Source organism: Thamnophis sirtalis, unplaced genomic scaffold (genome assembly GCF_051295495.1).
Source record: "Thamnophis sirtalis isolate CommonGarterSnake01/CBP01778 unplaced genomic scaffold, rThaSir2_p1.2 scaffold_3, whole genome shotgun sequence".
Classification (NCBI taxonomy): domain Eukaryota; kingdom Metazoa; phylum Chordata; class Lepidosauria; order Squamata; family Natricidae; genus Thamnophis; species Thamnophis sirtalis.
Window position 1 is genome coordinate 73,394,355 of NW_028261383.1, and position 23,554 is coordinate 73,417,908.

Genomic DNA, 23,554 nt, shown 5'->3' on the forward strand with positions numbered 1-23,554 from the left:
TGAACAATAGCTGGGTAAGTTAAAAAGGTGACTGAGTTCATTTCTTGCCAGATTGCCAGAGATAAGTTTGAAGTGCTAAGCCTTAAGGAAGTAGCAGAACCCTCTGCAACATTGGCTCTGTATTTTCAACAATCCTTTGAGGTAGGCCAGGTCAGAAAACAGAACAAGGTTTTCATAAATGTTTTTTTTTTACTGTTGTATGGAATAATAGAATCTTAAAAGGCTGCCAGAGTATCCATCTACCCTATGTCAGTTAAGGTGGAGCTATTTTCATCTTCTTTCATGCCTTCCTTTTTCCTAGAACTGAGTTGTTTACTTTCTCCTAAATGTTTTTTCATCAGTAGTCTTGAATTACTACATTTCCTTGTTAGTGAAAGCCTTCAGCAAAGTAACTGGCGGTTGGGTCAGAGTGGTAGAAATTCATGATTTAGAGACTCATTCTACCAGTTTCCACCTTCTCTTTTCTTGGAAAGATTATTAAGTAAGTGTTAGAGTTGAAATTGCAAAGGGTTCTGAAGAAACATATTGTCTGTGCACATTTCATTTGGCACCAAAACTGCATTAGTGGATTATTTCTGTTGAGATGAAATAAAGGGAACATGACTCTCTTGGTATTTCTTCATTTCTCAGCAACTTTCAGTACCATTGATGATGGGATATTTGAATTGTCTCAGAGTTGAGAGAGGAGAGAGGGAGTTTTGTAATGATTCTCCTTTGTTAAAAGGCCATCATAGATGTGCAATATCAAGAAAGCAAGAACTATACACACTTCAGTGAGTTACCTTTATTGCTAGTGTTGAGTAAATACTGGATCTTGGAAACTTCGTGGAATTTCTGATCCCCTCATTTATACTGAGTTGATTTAGACAATCTCTGATTTGAAATATATCTTTGATTTCTTGTCACATAGATGGGGTTAGTTTGATGGTTTGATAAGATGGTTTGATAAGCTTGGACTTACCTGTCTTTATTTATGTCTTCCAATACTTTCCCAGCCTATCCAGTCTCTCACCCCATGTTTCCAAAGAGATAGTTCCAGTTGGTGGTGGTAGGTAGGATAGATTGAATTTGAATTTTGATTTGTGTTCTACTGCAGGGCCCAGTGCACTTCCTCACTGCTATCTAACATCTACGAGATCATTCAATGACACAAATGATAAATCAACTTTAAATCCTGAACCTGAATGAAGTAGATGATGTTGGCAAGGCTATTAGAACTTAAGCTCAATTCCAGCAAGAAACGTCTTCTCAGTAGCTTCTGTTTTAAGAAAGCTTTTGCTTAATAATTTTTGCTTAATAAATTAAAGCTCAATCCCAGCAAGATAGAATAGTTTTCGTTTCAAAAGCCATCTTGATTTTCTCTGAAAAGAGTTGTACTTGTTTGTAGAGAAGTAGCTAGTAACTTGGGAGTCCTTATTTCAGTCTTAATGAACAGATAGTAACTGTAGTGAGGAGGGTCTTTTCACAGCTCTATCTTGTCTACCAATTATGACAGTTTCTGGAATAAAAGGCTCTCTTCAGTCACATTCTTTAGTCATCTCTTCCCTGGACATGTCCTAAAGTTCATGAACCCTTTTGAATTTTAAATATTTCTGCATAAATACGAAAATGCGACTTGTTCTCCATAGAAGTCCTAAAACCAGATAAAGAAAACTCAATTAAACAAGTCAAAAATATTATACAGTAAAACCTCTGAATGTTGACCACCCAAGGGACTGAATGAAAGTGGTCAACAGGTGGTCGGAATAACTGTACTGATATGTACACATGCCTCATTTATTGTACAGCTTTTAGTAGAGAATGTCTTGCAGAAAGACACATAGTGAAAACACAGGAAAATCATTCATACAATACTGTATCATACAAATTCAATACATTTACTAATTACCAAAGGTTTTAGCTTCTCTCTGGTTAAGCTAGCGCACAGCATAGCTGTGAAACATTCTGTCACCCTGCTTAACGAGGGTCCTGTCAGGCATTGCCTTGAAAAATCCCACACTCGTTAAAAATGTCATATTTACTATGAATCAAAGTCAAAATATTGTATTCTTTGATATTCTTCTTGAAAGAAATTCATTGCTACCAAGTCTGCATTTCACTTTTCTTGCCCTTAGTGTAGACTGGACTCAACTGATCAAGTTATACAGTAAATTAATACCATGTGTCACGGTCCAGTAGGTCAAAATACAACTTGCAGAGATAGTCAACCTAGAGAGGTTGGCTTTCTATTGTGTACATATAGTGTATGTCTGGTCTATGAAAATTAGGTCAACTTAGGGAGGTGGTCAATGTAAGGAGTTGATCAACTATGGAGGTTTTACTGTACTTGTTCATTTATTTACTGTCAAGCGCAAATAAACAGGACCCTGCCTATCCAGGTCTTTGAACTGTACTTGATGGGTAGATAAAAATGCTAAATCCAATCTAAACAACTCGCTGTATGACAAACCATAACAACAACAATAACAATTGCTTCTGGGTATATTTCAAGGTTACATTTCCAACTATAAACCTTCATGTTTTAGGTTTAAATCTACAGGATTACCTATTCTTAATAGTATCTGGTAAAGGCAGATAGTAGTCTAAAGGATTTACAAAAGCAAGTCTTCTCCATTGCTGCCCCACTTCTGTGGTGCATATTTCTCCAGAAATTCAACCTTTGGTTTGCAGAAAGACATTAAAATGGCTTTTTTATTGTGCTACACCTAAAGTGATGAATGTGAGATGGATGGCTTTATAAATGTGATTGATCGATCAATTGATTGGTTAATTGATTGATTATATCAGTAGGCCTTGTGGGTTCATTTATTGAAATGTTATTTCTCTGATACTAAGTTTTCTTTTGGTTTATTAAATGATACTTCTTGTAGTTGTTGATGTTGATCTGTGTTTTGATATGCTATTTTTAAATTTGATTTATGGATGCTAGGGATGAATGCCATACAGAGGTATCAGCAATTGAAGTGGTCTATAAGCTCAGCAAATAAGTGATGATGTAAGGAAACCCTCAGGTAAAAACTAGAATATTTCTGTTTAGGTGCACATAAAAGTTTTCTCAAGGAAACATGTAGTCATAATAATCACTTCTTCACTTTCGTGTGCACCTGAGGGTTTGGTTTGTCATACTTATCTTTGGATAATAGCTCCCTGAACTCCCTGGAGTTTGAATTTGTTTATTTCAAATAGGCAGGCCAATTTTTCAAAACTCAGTTGTCATCAGACAATTCTGTTAACTGGCTTAAGTGCTAATTGCCTTGGTCTCACAAGTTTGCAACATTTTGTCATTGATATTGTTCTAGGATTTCATATGGAAATCTTGTGGAATCTCACAAGATCTAGGGTCATGATGGTGAACCTATGGTATGTGTGCCAGAGGTGGCACGCAGTGCCCTCTGTGGGCATGTGAGCTGTTGCCCCAGCTCAGCTCCGCATGCACTCATGCCTCCCACCAGTCAGCTGGTCTTCAGATCTCTGTCATGTGTGGGTGGTGGGGCGCTTGGGGGGGCATGCAGGCATGTGGGGAGAGGGGTGAATGCACAGGACCATGTGTACGTTGCATTTTGGGGGTTCAGGTGCACACGCTTTGGGTACTCAGTCCGGAAAAGGTTAGCCATCACTGATCTAGGGCATAGCTGGATAGCTATGTCAATGTGCATTTCTCTAGCCCTTGACTTGACAAAAATATGTGCTGATGTCAATTGGGTTACTCTGATGACCAAACTCTAACCTGCCACAGGAAAATGAATGGCAAAAGCCAAAGTCCTTACAGATTTAATGGGGATAAATTATGGAAAGTGATTGGTGTTTTGTTTTTCCACCGCCAAATGTTACCACCTGCTGGGAAAAATGTCCACCAGCCACTTGCTTAAAGTGGGAAGAGGCTGAGACTAGAAATGTGGTAAAAGTGAACTTTTGACAGATAGCTAGATTGACAAATTTACCCACCTGTCAAAACTTGATCTGGTTTTGCAAATGTATATACAGATACATAGATATGTCCAAAGGGAGTAGATAAAGATTTAATGCAATTCTGGAGGATGAGAAGGGGAAATGGAAAGGATTTTGAAGCTCATGCTGAAACAAGCTCATTCATTGGGGGGGGGGGGGTAACTCTAGGGTTAAAAAAAAACCTTTGGTGGTTATCTGAAATAATGAAAATAATTGACGTAGGAATGTATCCCATCAGAAGGTTCTTCTCTCCCCCACAAATATTATCACATCTGCAGAATTGCATAGTCACTCAAAAGTGCCCTTTTGATGCAAACCAATTGACAAAGTCATTTTAAGGGTGGCTCCAGCAATATTCCAGCTAGAAAAGCTGTTCTGTGCTTCGGAGTTGACTGGCAGCTTGTCTTGGGAGTAAATCCCTCTGAACACAACATGGAGGAACTTAATTCTGAGTGTTCTTGCCGGAGATACTTGTTTTATGTTTCTTCATTTGCTAATCTAGAAATCTTTGACAAATTGAAATGTTCTATAGCTCAGAAAGGAATGGAATCTGAAACCAATGAATTCATGTATATGACTGTGTCTTAAGGGATATACATAGCTTAAGAAAGACTTTCTTTGGAAACTCTAGCAAAAATGAAAACTGAAACAAATGGGAAAAGAAAAACATAGAGAGGTGAGATGAAAAGAAAGTAAATTGCTCTATAAGTCACTTTCTTTAAGTAAACCAAATCTTTCAAATCATTGTGAGGGAAAGAAATCTTTCTGGAAGGGTGATTGCCGAGATGATGAAATGAGAATTAGAAAAGAAAAGCTGAAAGGGGGAAATGCTGCACTGTGGGTTGAGGGAGTGAGGAGAACTAGATTCTGTTTACTCTTTACCAAAGCATTCCTAGATTTCAGCAACTTTGAGACCAAGACAGTATGAGTGCAGTTTCTCATTTACAAGAGGTTCTGCATGCTCTCCCAAGGTCTTTGTATATCACAATTAAAACCAAGTTCTTAAAAGAAAAGAGGCAAAAGCGGTGACAATCCAGAAAAGAAAACTCTTGCATTTATCAGAAGCCAAGAAAACAAGAACCCACCCAACCCTTAGTTGCCAGGGATTTAAGTGAGCTGGGAAACTCCCTCCCACATTACCCCATGGCCGTCCTGCTTTTGCGTGACCAGTTGGTCTATTTGGGTGCTTGAGTCTAGTGTAGTCAAAGTGCCTCCCCAGGAAATCTGAATCCCCTGGTCCTCTAAAAGGCTGTAAAAATCTGGATTTTCCCAAAGGATTAGATCCAGATTGTTAGGAGGGGCTTATAGTGTAGAATTTGTGACTAAACATTAGGTATGAAGTGCCTTAGTTTAGGTATTTTTATTTAGTAGTTATTGTGTTCATTAGTATTTCTCTTCATGTGTGTTTCATTATTTTGTATTGTGCAGCCCCCAGAGTTATTTGATTTAGGTAGGCAGCCATATACATACATTGCATGTTCCAAAAAGGCAGGTCATGGAAAGGAAGAGCTGGTTCACATGAAGCAAGATACCTTTCCCAGTCCACCAGAAGAACTCCCTGCTCATTCTGTGCCTCTTCTTCTTGCCTATGACCTATCAGGTTGTTTGACCCATTGAAGGAATGTGAGATGAAGCTTCCTGTAAGCAATAAGCTTCTTGGAGAATTTTATCAAAGGGAGAGAGAGCTGTCATTTGTAAGAAATATACATGCACTAGCGCTGTGTCAAGAAAATGCTGATCCCATTTCTTAAGCACTTTTTCCTAAGCATTGTTTCAAAAGAATGGTATATTTGTGTTAATAAAGAGACTAAATAACAGCACACAAGGCATTATGTGAACAGACTCCTCTGTGGAAACCAGCTGTCCAATTTCTTGGCAACCTACCACAGACTGTCTATGATGATATAGTTCCAGGTGACCAGAGGCCAGAAAGCATGCCTTTAGAAACCTAAAGTGGTCATTGGAAGCTGGATAAATCCCAACATCTGTGTCATCACTAGAAGTGTCATACATCACAGCACAATTTGTGTTGGGAGAAGAGGAAAGACACTTCTTTTAAACTGAACAGCTAAAACATCATTTAAGGTATCTCCTTGGTGAACTGGGGATGAGATGATGATAACATTATGAAGGCATATTTTTTTAGAAACAATTACCAGGGCATCTTCATGTTGCAGTTGGAAGTGAAGTATGAGAGGATGTGACCCCAGATGAAAAATACCAAACTCTTCTGAGAATTAGCAATTTTAAAAATTAATCTTAAAAATCCAGGTTTGCAAGCCCCATCTGGAGAAATAGTGGGCAACCTGGTATCTGCAAATTTGGTGTTGTTTTTTTTCCAAATTTAAGGAGTTTTTTATGTTTATACATAGATATGCACATATATGTATATGTTTTCATAGATTTTCACAGGTGTAGGTATGCTGGTCTTGTTGTATTCGGGTCTTTTCCTGTGTAAGATTGAGATTGTCTTGGCAATGTTTCAGCGAGGTCTCACTTGCTATCGTCAGGCTGGGTTTGGGGCTTAAAGTGTGATCGGAGCTGCCGTCTTTCTATAAATCTTGGTATGGGGGTGTGGAGTGCTGGCTTTCTTTCAGTAAGTGGAATGATTGGTTGTGTGGTTGTATCATGATTGGTAGACTGGTGCTGGCTGTGTGTCCATTGTGGTTTCGTGTTGTAACGGCCTGGATGGTGGGTGGGGCTCATTTTTTGACTAGGGCTGGTTTCCAGATGTCTAGTAGGCAGGAGGTATCGTCACATTTATTCATGTTGTGGGGGTGTTTCTCTATTTCGATAGCTTCCATAATTATTCTCTTGTTGAAGTGTTCTGTTCTGGTTCAGTGGCAAGCAAAAGTATGCGACAAATGGCACCTTCACGGGAGAATCCCTCCTTGGAGCAGCCCTCGACCCAAGCCAACTGGCAGAATCAGGTCTTTAGACTCTTATGAAAGACCGGGCAGGTTGGAGCCAACCTCACTCCAGAGGAGGGGAGATGTCCCAAAGGGCAGGTACAACAGCAGAGAAGACTGGAATACTCAGCCCAATGAGGCTCATAGCATGCCTCCTCTACAAAGTTGTTGGTTGAACAGGAAAAATTAAAGCTTCTCCTGTGTCTAAGCATGGGTTAACTTTAGTCTATCTGCCCAAGGACTGAGTTCAATTTTTCTTTGGCCATGCCTCCTGCTCCTTAAAGTTTCTATTGATATCAAATCTGTTTTTTAATCTTATTTAATATAATCTTGTCTTAATCAATTTATATGTAATTTTATTTTATCTTAGTTGTTACCTATGAATGGTCTGCAACATGTGTTTTCACATTTTATAAATGATCAAGTCAGACTCAGATCTTGGTTAAACTTAAGCCTGGATTAAATTTCTCCATCAGTACACATCAGAGAAAGTATGTGTCAGATTTGCAAGCCATCTTTTCTTTTGGACTTCAGACCTGCACACTTTCTACTATTCATTTTCTATTGTGGAGGGGGATTATATGGAGTTGAGTGATATGTAGCCATAATAACATTCTCTCTAGAAAGCCAAGGTCATTCTTTGTCTCTGCGCCTGACTGGAACTGGATGGGTGGAAACTGCCATTATGGCAGTGGAAGATTGGATCATGTAATGGACTTTTGGGTGTGGGGGCAGGATCTTGAACTTTGAACTGGTTGGAAAAACCTGGAAACTTTCAGATTCAGGTTTTCCCACATGTGCCAACATGGCTCTCTTAATAAATTGGAACTCTGAGGAATCCTTTGCCTCAGACTCTGATGCTATTTGGAACCGTGACATTAACCTGAATCTGGCTTAAAAATACTTCACTAGTAATCCCGAACCTTGGGGTGCTGTCTGGGGTCCTGAGCCCGAGCATCGACCCAAACCCAGGTGACGCAAAGGCTCAGGGAAGATGGAGGAAGAGAAGAAGTCCATGGACAGAGCTGTAGATGATAAATTGAAATTTGAAATTTAATAAATTTGTATGCCGCCCAATCCCGTGGGACTCTGGGCGGCTTAAAGAGATAAAATAAAAAAAGTTAAAAATTAAGAATAAAAAATACAGTTTTTAAAATAACACACCATTTCTTCTGTCTGGGTGGGGCTGGACAATGATCAACAGCCCCAGGCCTGCCGGAACAGCCAGGTTTTGGTGGCTTGATGGGTCAGCAATCCATGTCGAGACCATCTACTTGCCTTCCCAAGCTGTGGTGGAAACTGCAGAGGCCACGGCAGAGGCCATGGAGAGGGAATGCCAGCTGGGAGCCAGGCACAAAGACCCGGCTTATGCACCAGAGTGGACCACAAGGTCCACCCTCACCAAAAGCCTACCATTGAAAAGCCTGCCAGAAGACCTCTGGGGTGCCGAACCCAAATGAAGCAAGCTGAAACACTTATCCCAAAATTGGCTTGAGCAATAAAGTATTACCAGTATGGTCAACATGGGCATGGCATCGGAATGCTTGGCCCTGGCCTCAATCCCACAAGTACGCACCCCAGCTACAAATGGGACAAAGACGGCCCCACAAAAACCACCCAAAAAGAGTTGTCTCTCCCACCAAACTGATTAAATCTCCCTCCAACCTGAGGAGACAGAGAACCCACCAGACGATGAAACCCCTCCAGGCTCAGAGGAGGAAAACAGCAGCGAAGACGACCCAGTGGTAAGAGCAGCCAGCTGCCCCTTTGCCATCAAAGCCAAGCTTACAGTGCCTGAGATGGGAGTAGAAGGGGAGGTAGAGGCAGTCATTGACACGGGCTGCACTCAGTGCTTAATTAGCATGTCCATTGTGAGCAGTTGGGCATACGCACAAGACCCTTAGCCCATGCCATCCGTTTTGAGCAAGTCAATGGGATGCTAATCGGAGGAATCCCGGCCAAGCTAATCACTGAGGTTGTAGATAGGGCGCCACCATGAACTCCTCAGATTCACCATAGTTTTGAAAATAAATGAATTGATCATCTTGGGGCTTGCATGGCTGGACAAATGGGCTACCCACCATAAAGTGGGAGGACAGCTAACAAAAGTTAACCATAGGTATCGGTCTGCCAGGCCGGATAGCTTCCTAGTGACCATCGGGCCGCTCAAGGCAGATAATCCAGAGCCTGCCACCCCGGCAGCAGAGGCTAAACCGTCAGGCATCCAGCAAATACCAAAAGAATACTGGGATTTGGAAGGGTTTTTTAGTGAAGAAGATCATCGACCCATTGACTGTGCGATAAGAGTTTGTGCCCAGGGAAAAACTACCAAAGCCTAGGGTGTACTCCATGATCCCTAAAGAAATGGTGGAATTAAGGAAATACATTGATACCAATTTGGAGCAGGGTTTTATCCAACTAGCCAATCCTAAGGTAGCTGTCCCTGTTCTCTTCAAAGAGAAAAAATATGGGGGGGGGGTGTGAGACTGTGCATTGAGTTCCGTGGTATTAATGCTGTTTGTGTAGAAAACACCTACCCCCCCCCCACCTCATGAAGGACATGTTGAACCAATTGACCAGAGGCAAGGTGTTCACCAAACTGGACTTAAAAGAGGGGTATTACCGTATACGAATTTGGGAGGGGAATGAATGGAAAACCGCGTTCAACTACCCCCTTGGTAGCTTCCAGTTCAAAGTCATGCCTTTTGGCCTAAAAGGGGCCCCAGTGGTTTTCATACAATTCTTCAATGAGTTGCTGCATGAACACTTTTACAAGGGAGTGCTAGTTTACCTTGACAATATCCTCGCCTTTACGGAGACAATAGAACACATAAAGCTGGTGTGGCAAGTCCTGAAAAAACTTCTGGACGCCAAGTTCTACGCGAAACTATCAAAGTGTGAATTCCACAAAACCTCCCTGAATTACCTCAGAAATCCAGTGAGGGGATAGAAATGGACCCCAGGAAAGTGAAAGCTGTGCTAGACTGGCAACACCCAAGCACCCGCAAACAGCTACATAGTTTCCTGAGGTTTGCTAACTTTATTCTCTTCTGGGTGAAATCAGTAATTAGTGAAAGCCAAGAATGTAATATTTGATTCTGGTGATTCTGTGGAGATGATACAGCTAAATAACATCAAATTAAGCTCAAGTTTTCTGGAATTGAAACATTATTTTCATTCAATAGGCTGAATTCCTGTCAACTGTTTGGCCCTTTTCCCTAGCATCTTTCAGCTTTTGCTTTTTGGATAAATAAACAGGTTTTTAAAAATATTTTTTCAGTTTTTGCAAAGCTTTCATTTGATCACTGCTCAGTCACAGTTTATAGCCTGTTATCATCTGTTTGTAATGAAACAGACTGCTGTCTTTATGTTTTTGCAATTTTGATTTCTCACTGAAAGTTTTTTCTTACATATAATCTCTGGAATGATAATAAATGCAGCAGACATTATTTGTTTAGAGCTGCCATTCCCATTAAATGCTCAAAGGGCATTTACTTTAAGCACTTGTATTGAAAGAGTTTTGTTTAGCATTTGTTCTTCCTTGTTCTTATTTTACAATAATTAATGGAATGGCTTGTTAATGAGTTCTCCTTGATTTTGTTCCTGTATATTTTTCCCCCATGTTTCAGTATTTCAAAGCAGCAAGATTACATGAGTTCTATTATTTGGAATAAACATGTATAGAGATGAACCTATCATTTGGAGAACATTTTCTGTTTAGAAATATATATATTTGAAATATTGAAATGTGACAATGAGCCATAAATGTTCTTAATCTTGTTCCACCTCATTTAAAAAAAATAAGTGTAGCCTATTAACATTTAAGGTCTGTAGGTAAGGATCTAAATTAATGCTTAACATTTCACAGTACAAGTAATCCTTGACTTACAATTACAATTGAGCCCAACACAGGATCAAAAGAATTCTTTTCATTAGATGTATATAGAGCTGGTTACCTGCAGTACTACAACACTGAGGAAAATTGCTTGGATTGTACAATGCTTTTGACACATATGATAGTATATTATGATTAGTAGCCTAATATGGAGAGAAAGAAAAACAAAGCAAAATTTGAGAGGTTGTAAGTGGAAACTTCTATAGTAGTAAAATGATGTGCTAGAGATTCTGTAAGAAATGAAAAAAAATTCATGGTGGATGCAGAATATTCTCTGATTTCCCTGTATTTGAGAAATATTCAAAAGAGGTTAATTACTTTGAGTGATAATGCAGAAAACTGGATAAAAGAATTAATCATTATCAGGGACTATGGAACCTATGAGAATGAATGTCCTCTGAGTGGAAAGAGGAAATACAAATTGAAATAATGTAAAGCTGCAACATGTGGCAACTTCATCCACTTCTTTTAGCCAGATATTTTATTTCACAATACCTAAGCTTACAGAGAAAAGGCAGTGCTATACATATCAAAAAGAAAATGATTTCAAGAAATGAAGATATGGCCACTTTAGGTACTAAATAAATTGGAGGCTTTTTGTTTACCACTGATTTATACTGATAGGAGGCTTGATAAAGAGTTTAGGCTTAAATATAAATGTCAAAGTAAGAAAGGTGTATTTGTTTATTTGTTTATACTCTGCCCATTTGCCCTTTGGGCCCTAAGTCTAATGGTCAGGTGCCCCTCCCCCATTGCTGCCCCCTGTCAACTGTCACTGAACGTTCTACTTTTTCTTTAGGGAATTCTGATTGTAAGTCAATGTGCTTCTGAGTCTATCTGACCCTGCTTTCTAGAGTAAAGATGTTTGTGAGGAGTCATTTAGAGTGTTAGGCTTATTAAAACTTCAGAAAGAAAAACAGGACCTGCTTCTTATCAATTTCATATAACCCTTTATGTCTTAATCTCTTTTTAAAAAAAACAATGTTTTTGTAATTTTTTTCCTACTGTTTCTGTCCCCTACTGCTAATTTTGATAAATCTGAGTGCTATGATGTGTGAGGATAGGGGGAAGATGTCCAGCATATACAATTTTGATAAAATATTGGTGAAGGATTTGTCATTTATTTCTTCCTGTTATCTTTTTTTAACAAGATGGTCATAAAGATAGGGATCTGCTCATCTTTCAGAGTATTAGGATTCTGCTTGATATCTATTCTTGTTCAATACATTTGAGGTAACGGGATGAACTTGTGCGGCAATTCAAAGCAGATATCTTCCATTTGTTCTAATGTTCTTGCTCTTCTTTGACCTTGGCTCTTCAATCTCTATGGTCACAGTGTTTTGCTGTGATCAAAGAGCAGATGTGGGTTAGCTGCTGAAAATTGAATCCAGACTGAAGTCATTTAGTTGGCAAGTAAACACAACTTTAATCTAAAGTGTCCTGTGTACTTCTTGTTGCTGTTCTGTTTCTGGATGCCATTGTCTCACTTGCAAAAGGAAAAAAATAATCTATTTTTTTTTTTGAGAATCATATTTGATGTGGCAGTATCATACTAATTTGCCTTATTTTATCAGTCTGCCATATCTTTCTGCCTTTTAACCAATAGTTGTGGTACTGGGGATCTAGCTAGGTAGCAATGTTTGGGGAAAGGAAATCTTCTGTATTATCCAGGCTTTGGAGTCAGGCAGGATCCAGAGAGAACATCTATTACTTAGCAGTTAGGAAAGTTGCCATGAACCAATGTTAGCTTTTGCCCAGTTATAAATAGCAAGCTCTGCAGAATCCTGATTATTCATTTTTTATTTCTCCATTTATTTAAGACAGTGAATCAACAAAGAGACCTGAAATAATAGTCTAACATTAAAAATATCACAATGTTAACAAATTTGTTTTATTTTTCTATGTTAACAATAGCTGAAGTCAGACATTTTATAACAATATATATATTTAGTCTAAATTTTGTTTACATTGCTCATTTAATTTCTCTTTCCTAAATAGGGCCCATAGGACTCTTATATTAACTATTAATTTATAAACACATGAAATTATTAAGACATTTAACCATTTTATTAAAAGTAAGCTAATGTAAGCTCTAATTACCATAGTCTATAAATTAAAAATATTTATATATTTTTGTGACAGATTATCCTGTTATCCACTAATTTATTTTAGGGAGATATAATTAAGTAAAATATAGGTATTTTAGACCTAGATATTGCATACAAAATTATACGTAGTAATGTTTTACCTGTAAATGACTTTTTCTGTTTTAATCAAAATAATATGCGCACGAACAACCACTTTAAACTCAATGTAAACCATTTTAAACTTGACCGTAAAAAATATGATTTCTGTAATAGAGTTGTCAAAGCTACAAATTTTCACAGTTTCAGTCAGAAATTGACTTCCGTGGACCTTACTTCATACTTAAGTGGTCACTAGAGGGGGCATCCATAAGTGCACTAACGTGTCTATCGTCCTTGTCATTGTATTTTTATTATCTACTTATTGTTCTCGTTTTTGACAAATTCCAGTAAAAAATAAATTTAAAAAACCCTGAATATTGTAATTCCTTCTATATTCTCTTCATTCTCTATGTTTCTGTATAAAACATAATTTGTTCCCTTAGTTTAGTTATAGGAAATACCTGCTAATGAAAGATGTAAAGTTACAAAACTGTTGAAATTAACCACAAAAAAGGTTGTATTAGGAGTTTTTTAACATGCTAAAAGAAAAATCCATTTTTATATTTTAAATCCTTAGTTATTTTGGGTTTTAGAACATTAGCATATTGCCAAGTAGTGAACTGCAGTAGACTATAAATTCACCCACTTTGCAGTTTTATCTTTGTTGTAGTTCATAGTAATTGGTAATTATATTTTTACTCTTCAAGAGCGAGCATGCTAACATGCATTCCAAATATTTCCTTATTTTTTCCTACCTAGATTAGGATATATAATCTTTTATTGGGTTAATTATTCAGTCACATCTAGTCATACTTTATCATGAATAAACCTTTAATTTCATGAAATTGTGTTCACAGGTACATATCAAGCTGACATTAGAACCTTAAAACATATATTTAGCTGAGCTTTACTACATCTTTCTTCTTTTAAATCCAGTGTGCTGTCTAATAGGGAGAAGTTATTTTTTATGTGCTACTGCAATTATTTTCCATATTTGCCTTCTGATTAGCCCAGTCCCGAAATCTCTAGGAAAGGTTGCCTGCATATAAATTCAAGGATTAGAACTTTAAAAACATATTTAGTTAAGCCTTACCACATTTTGTACTTTAAAATCCAGGGTGTCATTCAATACGGATAAGTTTAAATTCAATTAAGATTAGTATATCAACAATTAAAGTGTTAAATTCAAACAGAAAAAGTCAAAGTAAATTGATAATCCTCACCTTCAGTTAGCTACGGCTGCAGTGATGCAAACAATCTGTCCAGGACTGAAAACATGTTTTGAATTTTTGACATCAGCATTATAAGTTAAAAAGGTAGTGATAGTTCTACAACTGAGGTAAGGTATTTTCAATTGCTGATAAGCTTCAACCAATTTCTTTTTTTAACTTAACTATTTAATGCTGGGGTTTGAGGAGCCTGGATGAACACACAGCTGGGTTTGAATCAACATCACTATCTGTGTTTTCACTACACCTATTCCTTTGCTGAATAAATGTGAGATGCACAGTACCTGAAGCTTTTCCCATATATGCTCATTGCAGATAAACCAGGCTGCTGTTATCATGCTATAGGCTCTTCATCCTGCCTTAATGTATTAGTTTGCTGATATTCCTCTATTAGCCAAAGTTCTATTTGATATTACTTTAAAATTGTATTGCGATGTCTCCATTTTGAACTGATTTAAACATAGATTCTAATGTGAACTTAAACTCTCTGCTGAAGGTCTGAAATAAATAAGCCTTAAGATATGTAGTATCTATTAGAACCCTTCAGCATCCAGAAATGTATAGAGCCTGTTTTCTTTTCTTTTTTTTTGGGGGGGGGGGGGGGAATAATTTAATGGAGACAATTGTCAACAAAATTATTATCATAAATCTTGCAGGGGCTTGAAAGCATCCCCTTCAGTGGTTTCTGTGCTGTTTTGGAGCACAGCTTCTAAAATTAGCCATTGACTTAAAAGAAACATCCACTGTATTCGTATCATAGTTTCTGTCCTGCCCCCTTGTAGCATATGAATATAAAGCCAAATTAACAGAGAGGGGGAAAAAACATATAGCAGCAAGGAAAATCCAAAAGTAGCAATACTGTAATATTTAAAAAAAAGCTTTTCAAATGCCTTTTTCCAAAGAGAAGGAATAAGATGGGTTAATTAGTTTTTCTTTATAAGCATTTTCATCTTTTTTTCTGCTATGACAAAGCATGACAAGCTTTAGTTTCTTGTGGAAGTAAGTGTTTTGGCTGCAAAAAAAATAGGGCTTTAAAAATTTGTATGAAACCTATGGCTATCCAGAAATTGTTAGACTAATGTTCATGGTGCTTAACTTAATGGCAGGCAATAGTAGGACTTCTAGAGGGCCAAATCTCTCCCATCTTTGTACTGAAAATTACTAATAACATTTGGACTTAGGCCATGAAATGCATTGGGAGATGTTGAAAATATTAACCTGGGTTACAATCTAAGTGTAAGAAAGTGTCTTCTTACATAGGTGAAATTAGTTAATGTGGTATATTGAAAGATCTTGTGGAACCAAAAGGTAATAAGTAATTATTCAAATATTGAGATTTAACAAGAATTAAATTATTCAGCTGTTTTTTTCCAAAGGTAAAGTATAACCTCTCATAAAAATAACTTAATATTATCTGATAGTATACTATGGCGTACTAAGAAAGGTAGAAAATCCAAATTCTTTGTTAAGATAGCTTCTTTCTTAAGTCAGCTGAGAATTTGCAACAAGTTAAATTTATCATAGTGAGATTTATTCCTTTGTCTTTTTTTAATTATCTTGCTTTTTGAAGAGTGGAAACTTTCTGAAAACTTAAAAGTACTTGTATTATACTACTATTGCTAGTAATTTGCTAATTTTCATTTGGCATAAATATAATTAATATATAAATAAATATTATAAGTATTATCTTAATATTTTGTATTTTTCCCCTTATCATCAATATAATTGTCTTATTTGTAAGAAATAATATGTCTGTAGTATTACATAATATGATTCCTAGAGCATTTTGCCAACTGTCTTAGTAACAGCTGCTGATATACCTTTCTGGCAGTCTCTTGGGTTCTAAAGTCAAAACAGTGGATGTTTTCATACAATATACAGAAGACCTAGTTAACAAGTATATATCAATATTGTGCCCACCAATATGTGTGGCTGTTTAACGAGAATGTTAAGCCAAAGGTTTAATGAACAAAGGTTCAGTCAAAAGATTATTTACTTAATAGTGCAATCTATTTCTTGTAACCCAGCCAATTTATCTATTGCTGATACTAGGGTATTCCTACTTGATGGTATAACAATTTTAATACTTTTAGAATTGTTTGCAAACTTTCCAGATATTTAAACTCTGACAGAAGTTTCTCATGTGAAGAATATCTACTTTATGTTACTTATTTGGAATTAGTTAAGGTACACAAAATTAGGGACTCTTTATTTTTGATGGGCTTAAGAAATTGTATGAAAGACAAATGAATTTATAACTTAAAAGTGAACCTGTGTCCTCCTTTTACTCTCTCTGTTTATAATAGTCTGTGGCATTGTAGGTTTCTGTAACAAAACACCTTTTCTTTTTGGGATAGAATCAAGTAGAAGTGCTGACTTAGCTTGTTCTAATTCTACAGAAATGAACGAAACAAAACGTAGCTTTAAATTTAAGAATAAAAAGTTGCCTCTAAATTTTATTCACAGTTTTTGCTTCAACACAAAGCTTGAAGAAGCAGACATTGGGATGCTGATGAGATCAAGACAGTGACCCAGTGAGTTTTTCTATTTCCTGTTCCCGAGCCGTATTACCAGATTGCTGTGGAAATGAATGGAGAACAGCAACGTGAGACAGGTATTATAGTTCTGGAGATGGAAACATGCCAACTCAGCATATTTAGAATCACTTGACCCCAGAATAAGTCATTGCTACAATTTCTTTATACAAGTCGGGGTTATATAAAAATAGAATTTAGGATTTTTCTTTAACAGAAGTTATTTTTAATACAATACTTCCCATTAAATTCACATATGGTATGTTATACCATGTTATAGCTATATTTTGTAATTTATCTGCTTATATACTATATAGTATAAACTATATATTTAACATTTGGAATTAATATTTATTATGATTTTGATACCTTGACATGCTATCATTTTGAGTTTTCAGTTTGAGCATGTATGATATTTTCCTTTTAAGAAATAAATATAAAGTATTGACAAAAATGAACAATGTCATAGTACAATAAGATCTTTGATGCAATCTTTCACACATGAAGAACTAAAATACTGATAACTTAAATTAATCTTGGATTTTGATCACGCTCCCCACTTCACTTCCTATGAAACAGAACACATTGAGAAATAATGCTACATTTTTTTGTTTTGAAGCATTAGTTGATTCAGGTATTTATTGCCGAAGCGCTAATGATAATATGAAGTTTAATTTCTTACTGAGACATGGTTTCGAATTATAGGCATAACACTTTTTATCTTTTTATACAAACATGCACAGTATATATTTCTTTTCCATTCGGTTTCCTTTGAATATAATGGTCAGTAATTCAGCAGCAACATTAAATTTAAAATTGCAGTTATGGAACAGTACAAAAGTGCTGGTTATATACTAATAGAGCAGTCCTGCACTCATGCTTAAGTTTTATAATTAGAGTCGTGTTGCTATCAGAATGGTTATTATATACAGTGTATACTGATCCTGGAAAGGGAAAAAAATACAAATAATAAAAATGACTCAGAAATGCCTGAAATGTCTGCAAAGGCCTTGGAAAAACTGCAATGGAAATTGTTCTAATGACAATAATCACATGCCTACTAATGTTGAATGGATCTAGGGAAATTAGAAGTATAAACCTAGCACATTTTTGTCACTATATTCACACAAAACACAAGATGACATCACAGGGGCCTTCATCAGGTTCAATATAACAACAGCAAGAACCCATAAGTAATATTTTCCATCCCTACAAGGATGACTTTGAATTCCCTTATACTATATTTATAAATTCTTTCATGAGCTTAGCACATTAAAAGAAGAAAGGAAAAGCTGCACAATACTATATCCTCAAGCATTCCTGTCCCATCAAGAATAGAAATATTTTTGCCTAGCAACCAAAAGAACTATTGAGGAAACATGACAAATGGAAATGTAGACTCACATTCTTTTAAAAGAAAGCTGCAGAGATCTAATATTAAGAATAAGGAACCAGGAAGTAGTAGTGGACATTCAAGCAGGGGCAGGTATCTGCCTACTCATATTTTTGTATGCCTTAAACAAAATAATTAAACAATAAGCTCCACTGAGAATTTCCTAACTTGAGGGGTAGAAAGACTCATCATGTGTTAATTGACCTTGCTTGTCAACCTCCTCACGTGTACTTCTTCAAGAACCAATCAGGAATACCAGGAACTGAAGACCTGGAATGCTGGCAAAACTATTCATGTTCATATACTAATATAGGAGAACCTATTAAAATCCAAAATAAGAAACAAAATCAGAAAATGATAGAGAAGATACCCAGTTACACTGAACCAATGTAGGACCAATACCATAGCCCTTACTTGAACCAGCCGATCCTTTGGCCCAACTGATTGTTCACTTTATATCCTATTTTTTCATCAAGAATTCATATATAGTACATTTTGGGCTGCCATATATTGGCAGAAAGATCTGGACAACCTCCAGATGGAAGAAAATTCTTTTTTACTGTCTTCTATTGACTGTCTACATATTTATAGAACCGCTATTGCACCCCTATATTATAGTACAGCGATGTCAAAGTCAAGGCCCGGGGTTGGATCCGGCCTACTGGGTGCTCAGATCTGGTATGCAGGGCCACCCTGAAAACAGCAAAGGACCGGCCTGCGGTGATTGTGCCAGCGAAAACAGAGCTGAGGAGGGCTGCACGCATTTTCTCTGGCAGAGGTTTGCAGGAGGCCACCCCACCTGTAAACAAAGTTCAGGAACCCGTTTTTGTTGGCAGAGTGCTTGTGCCACCATAGGCACCCCCCAACATGAGTGACGCCCACCCTGGCCCCCCAAGGTCAAACACAACCCTAATAAGGCCTTCAGTAAAATCGAGTTTGACACCGCTGGTATAGTACTTGAATATTCTATTTTATCCTTGCGAGGACCCAGTAATGCCCAAAGTTACTTAATGTGTCTTCATGACTTAAGATGGACTTGAATTTACATTTCTCCCATCTTAGTTTAGTTCCTAAACCACAACCTTGCATAGGCTATATTCCATTTGTACCCTAAGAAACTACCTGGTTGTGTTTTTTGTATCAGAGGATGAGAGGAAAGAATGAGCATGCAAGAGAAATGCAGCTGACTTGAACCAGTATATTAACAGTGCATAGTGGCACAGTGTTTTGTCCACTGTTGCTAGTCATAGGACTTTCTTCTAGAATGCACAAAATGGACTACAGATAAATCTGGCATCTGTAGTCTTTAGAGAGAGGATACAGAACAATGAGTTTTATATATTTCTCAAATTTATTTATGTTGTATCTTTTGCTTTGCTTTGCTTTGCATGGCATGTATTATATTCATGAACAAATGAAATACATTTTTCCCATCTCTTCCACTGAAGATAATAGGTCAGAATATCTTTGTACCAGATGTAGGTTGTAACAATATGCTATAAAAGGGATAAAACTGCAGTTTAAAAAAAATATAGGCTATGCCATAAGTAAGCTCCTCCTTCTGCCTTCCATGAGTCCCATCTGTTTCTGCTGTTGTATCTTTGTTAGCAGATTAACCGCGCTCAGTTCCAACATTTTTAAAGATTATGGCGTACCTTGTGCCGGTCCTTTGTTAAATCCTTCAGTGTATCTTTTGTACATGATTACACTGTAGGTTGCAAGAATACAGAAATGCTTTGAAATAAACATCTCACATTTTGCTTTTGAATATTGCCAACATCTAGTCCTGTACTATTTCCTGGAGAATTCTGTATTCCTGTATCTTATTCTTCTGTCTTTGAACCATACATTTTAAAGCCTTACAATATGTAAACTAAAAAAATAGGTCTGAGTGAAAGATCAGATTCTTAATGAAAACTTAACACACACTTATTCTTTTGCAAAAAGAACAAATAATCAGACCTGAACATATATTTTTTTTAACATCTGGTCTTTATAGTCTTTTTTGTGCCAATGCCCAAAGCTAGTTTATTTAAATTTTGCCAATTTTTGCTGTAATATCTTTTTGACTAAATAAGCATATGGGGGGTTGAGCAACTTTTAAGCAAATTATTTCGCAGTGCCTTACAAATATTGACAAGTGTTTATAATTTTAGGTTTTTCTATCTGCAGATAAACTTATTAAGCTGTCTAGATTTTGCTGAGTGCCAGCTCTGGTAGCCTCGGGCAACATAACTAGTGATAACTACTGGGAATTATAGCTCATAAATAACTGGAAGGCCACAGGTTCCTCATATTCAGGAATGACACATTATGTATGTCCCTATAGAGATAGTCCTTGAGTTACCACAGCAGTTAAGACTGGAATTTCCATCTCTAAACAATGTGATCATAAAGTGCAATTTCACGTGTTGGCAATCTCAGCAGTTCTTACTGCCGTCATTAACTGAATCCCATCAGTCACTAGCCAGGGACCCATTCTTGCAGCTTGGCCCCTCCCAGCCCTGGGCATTGGTTCTTCCAAGATAAGGAACCACCTTCCTTTCAATTTCCCCTTCTTTTCCCTCTTGGCCCCCTGTGCTTCAAGGCTTTTGCCCACCTGTTCTCCACCACTCACTTTCACCATTTTTTGATGCTGCTGTCATAAAAATAGAAATGAGCTGCCAAGCATCCTAATTTTGGTTATATGACATATGGGTGCTACAAACTGCTCTAACCTAAGGGACCTGGTATAAGTACCATTTATTCAGCACCACCGTAGCTTCAAACAGTCACTGAACATAAACAATACCATAACTTCAAACAGTTGCTTGAACAATTGGTCGTAACTTGAGGACTATCTGTATAATAAAAATTTGACGTTTGTGAAAACATATACATATTAAGTGAATGAATTTCTTCCAGCAGTAATTGAGAACTTAAATTAGACTTTGGTAAGGCAAAACCTTTTACTATTACTAGATAGCGCAAGATGTGAGATTTTTATGGACCTTTTGCTTCATTCATACAGTTTTTGCACCTGTGGTTTTTTCTTTTTAAGAAAACTGCCCAAGTATTTATCCATAGAAGTATTATTTTTCCAAATTAAAATTACATACCATTCAGGAAAAAGAATACCATTGACTCCAAAAATATTTTTTGTTTGTTTAAGGATAGATCAAATACATAAAAGCAAAAGAATGCTGTTTATGGGCATTGGTCACAAATCCAAGGTGTTTATGAAAAAAGCAGCTGCCCTTTTATACCTGCAAATTGCTTAGTGCCTACTTCATAAATCTGTTATTCTTTTCCAATCAATTTAAAATTGAAAATACTTTTCATATAATTTATATCCTATTATCCTTGAAATAAGGTACCTTCTATCTTTAAAAACAACAACTCTTTACTACAGCTTAGGTGTTAGGCCACTGTATCAGCATAGGGGCTTCATATTCATATTGCTATCTTTTGATATCATGACAGACAAGTGACATTGTTTAATTGACACTAGTGCATTATATATTTATATATATTACACACACACACACACACACACACACACACACACACACATACATACATACATACATATATATATAAATACTTTGGCAGTTATGTACATTTTAATATACTCTGTTTCAATATAATATTTCCTTTGTCTTCAAAACAGTTGGAAAAAACATCTACAGTAAAGAAATTTATAATAACATAACAGTTACAGCTTTCCATTTAAGATCCATTGGTTGTTTCTGGATTATTGTAGATGCAGGATCTGTTGTAGAAGAAGCAGAGTTCAGTTGGGATGACTATTTGGAAGATACAGGAGCAACAGCAGCACCTCACAGCTCATTTAGACATGTAAGTAAACATCTGGTCAATGTTGTCTTCTGTATGTGTTTTTTAAACTCTGATCCCTTGGTAGCCATAATGAGCAGAAGCTCTTCATTTCAGATCCTTGAGAATTCTAAGTGCAGTCCCTTAAGCTCTTTGCTGTAACTTTTGGGCTTTCGTAATGTCCTCACAGGTCCCATTTAAAGGGGAATAACAGTAATAGAGAGCATTTATTTTTGTCCTTTGCTTTGCAAGGGGGACTCTTGTGGTTCAGTTAGTGCTAGAGACAGATCCAAAGAATTGCTGACTTAAATATTTTTTAAAGCGGCTGTTCTATGGTGCAAAGTGAAATCTTTTGCAGTTACAACAGATGAAGATAATTAGTTTGCAAAGAGCTTGCTGACTCATCATCTTAAGGCTTTCTTCCATGCCTTGTTGACAACACCTTACTCACTCAGTCATCCCTTTCTCCCTTTTATTTTGTTTCCTTGTAGTAGAAGTGAACATAAAACATGAAAATTAACTTGCTACTTTTTAAAATGTAATGTTTCAGATAAAAGTATGTTACTGATTTTTTTTTGCTACCAAACAAAATAATTGGACAGGGACTGTAACTTTCAGAAAAGGTTTATAGTATGATATGGATGCTGTGAAACTTTCCAGGATTTTTGTGCTAGAAAAAAATACTTTGGTGATAGTGTTTGACAAAGTCTTGAAATGTCATTTTTTAAATTTTCAAATAATGAAAGCATATAATTTTTAACAAGGATTACATTGATTCTAATTTACAATCTCTAGGGGCATTTTAGAGTATAGTACAACTGTGGGCTGTCTGTTACACCATTAAAAACATAACTCTGTAGACAGGGTTTGAGTATAATTGTTCGCTTTTTCAATAACCAAGTTAATGTTTTAGGAATTTAAATCGTATGAAAAAAATAATTGTGATAAACCTTCCTAGGGAGGCATTCAGCAGAATTTTGATTGATATGGCCCAAGATGTGACAATGAGCAAAATTTGGGAAGTCCAGTTTTACACTGGACAGGACGTGTAGAGATCAGATTTTTCTGTTTAGCAAGGAATTGAGAAATATAGGGATGTGAGAATTATACAAGTGTTTATTATACACTTGTTGATAGGCTTAAATTATGAAATGTTTTATACAAATATAGAATGTAAGACTCATTATTAAAAGCAACAAATAAATAAGATACATAAGTAAGGAATTTGCAAGAAGAGACTAAATGCCTATTGAATGATTCACGGCTGAGCAGGGGTAAAACAAAAATGTGTAATATCCCCTGGGTTGTTTTGCAGATCTATGGATAAATGGATAAGAATGCTTGTAGTTGTATTAGAAATGTTTTGGGGGAGACGTTACAGGAAAAATAGAATGAATTATTAAAATGCTGTATATTAATGGCAAAAACTAGAACAAGTAAATTAATTTGTATAGCTTAGAATTTTTACTAAAAATAAAAGACAAATATTTTAAGATATGTAAATATTAGTAAAAATATGCTGGATAGTTTGTGATTTGGTCAAGGAAAATTGTGTTTATCAGAAAGAAGTATGTTATATCATACTTTAGCCCACTTAGTATGAAAGTGAGAATTAAATATGGCCAGAGAAATGCAGGTTGACTGCAG

The 23,554-nt window shown here is 36.5% G+C and overlaps 1 protein-coding gene across 7 annotated transcripts in view; it reads left to right on the top strand.

Moving 5' to 3' along the window:
* SFMBT1 (Scm like with four mbt domains 1) overlaps positions 1 to 23,554 on the top strand; it is a 109,069-nt gene that overhangs the window by 49,046 nt on the left and 36,469 nt on the right. For 6 of the 7 annotated variants that reach the window (XM_014062921.2, XM_087709155.1, XM_087709156.1 and 3 more), the window contains 2 exons: positions 16,634 to 16,781; positions 21,837 to 21,931. In XM_014062921.2, coding sequence (XP_013918396.1) covers positions 16,754 to 16,781; positions 21,837 to 21,931 — 123 coding nt within the window. In that variant the 5' untranslated portion in view covers positions 16,634 to 16,753. Of the gene's footprint in view, positions 1 to 16,633; positions 16,782 to 21,836; positions 21,932 to 23,554 lie in introns of those variants that run through there. The other variant, XM_087709157.1, reaches the window with a different exon arrangement.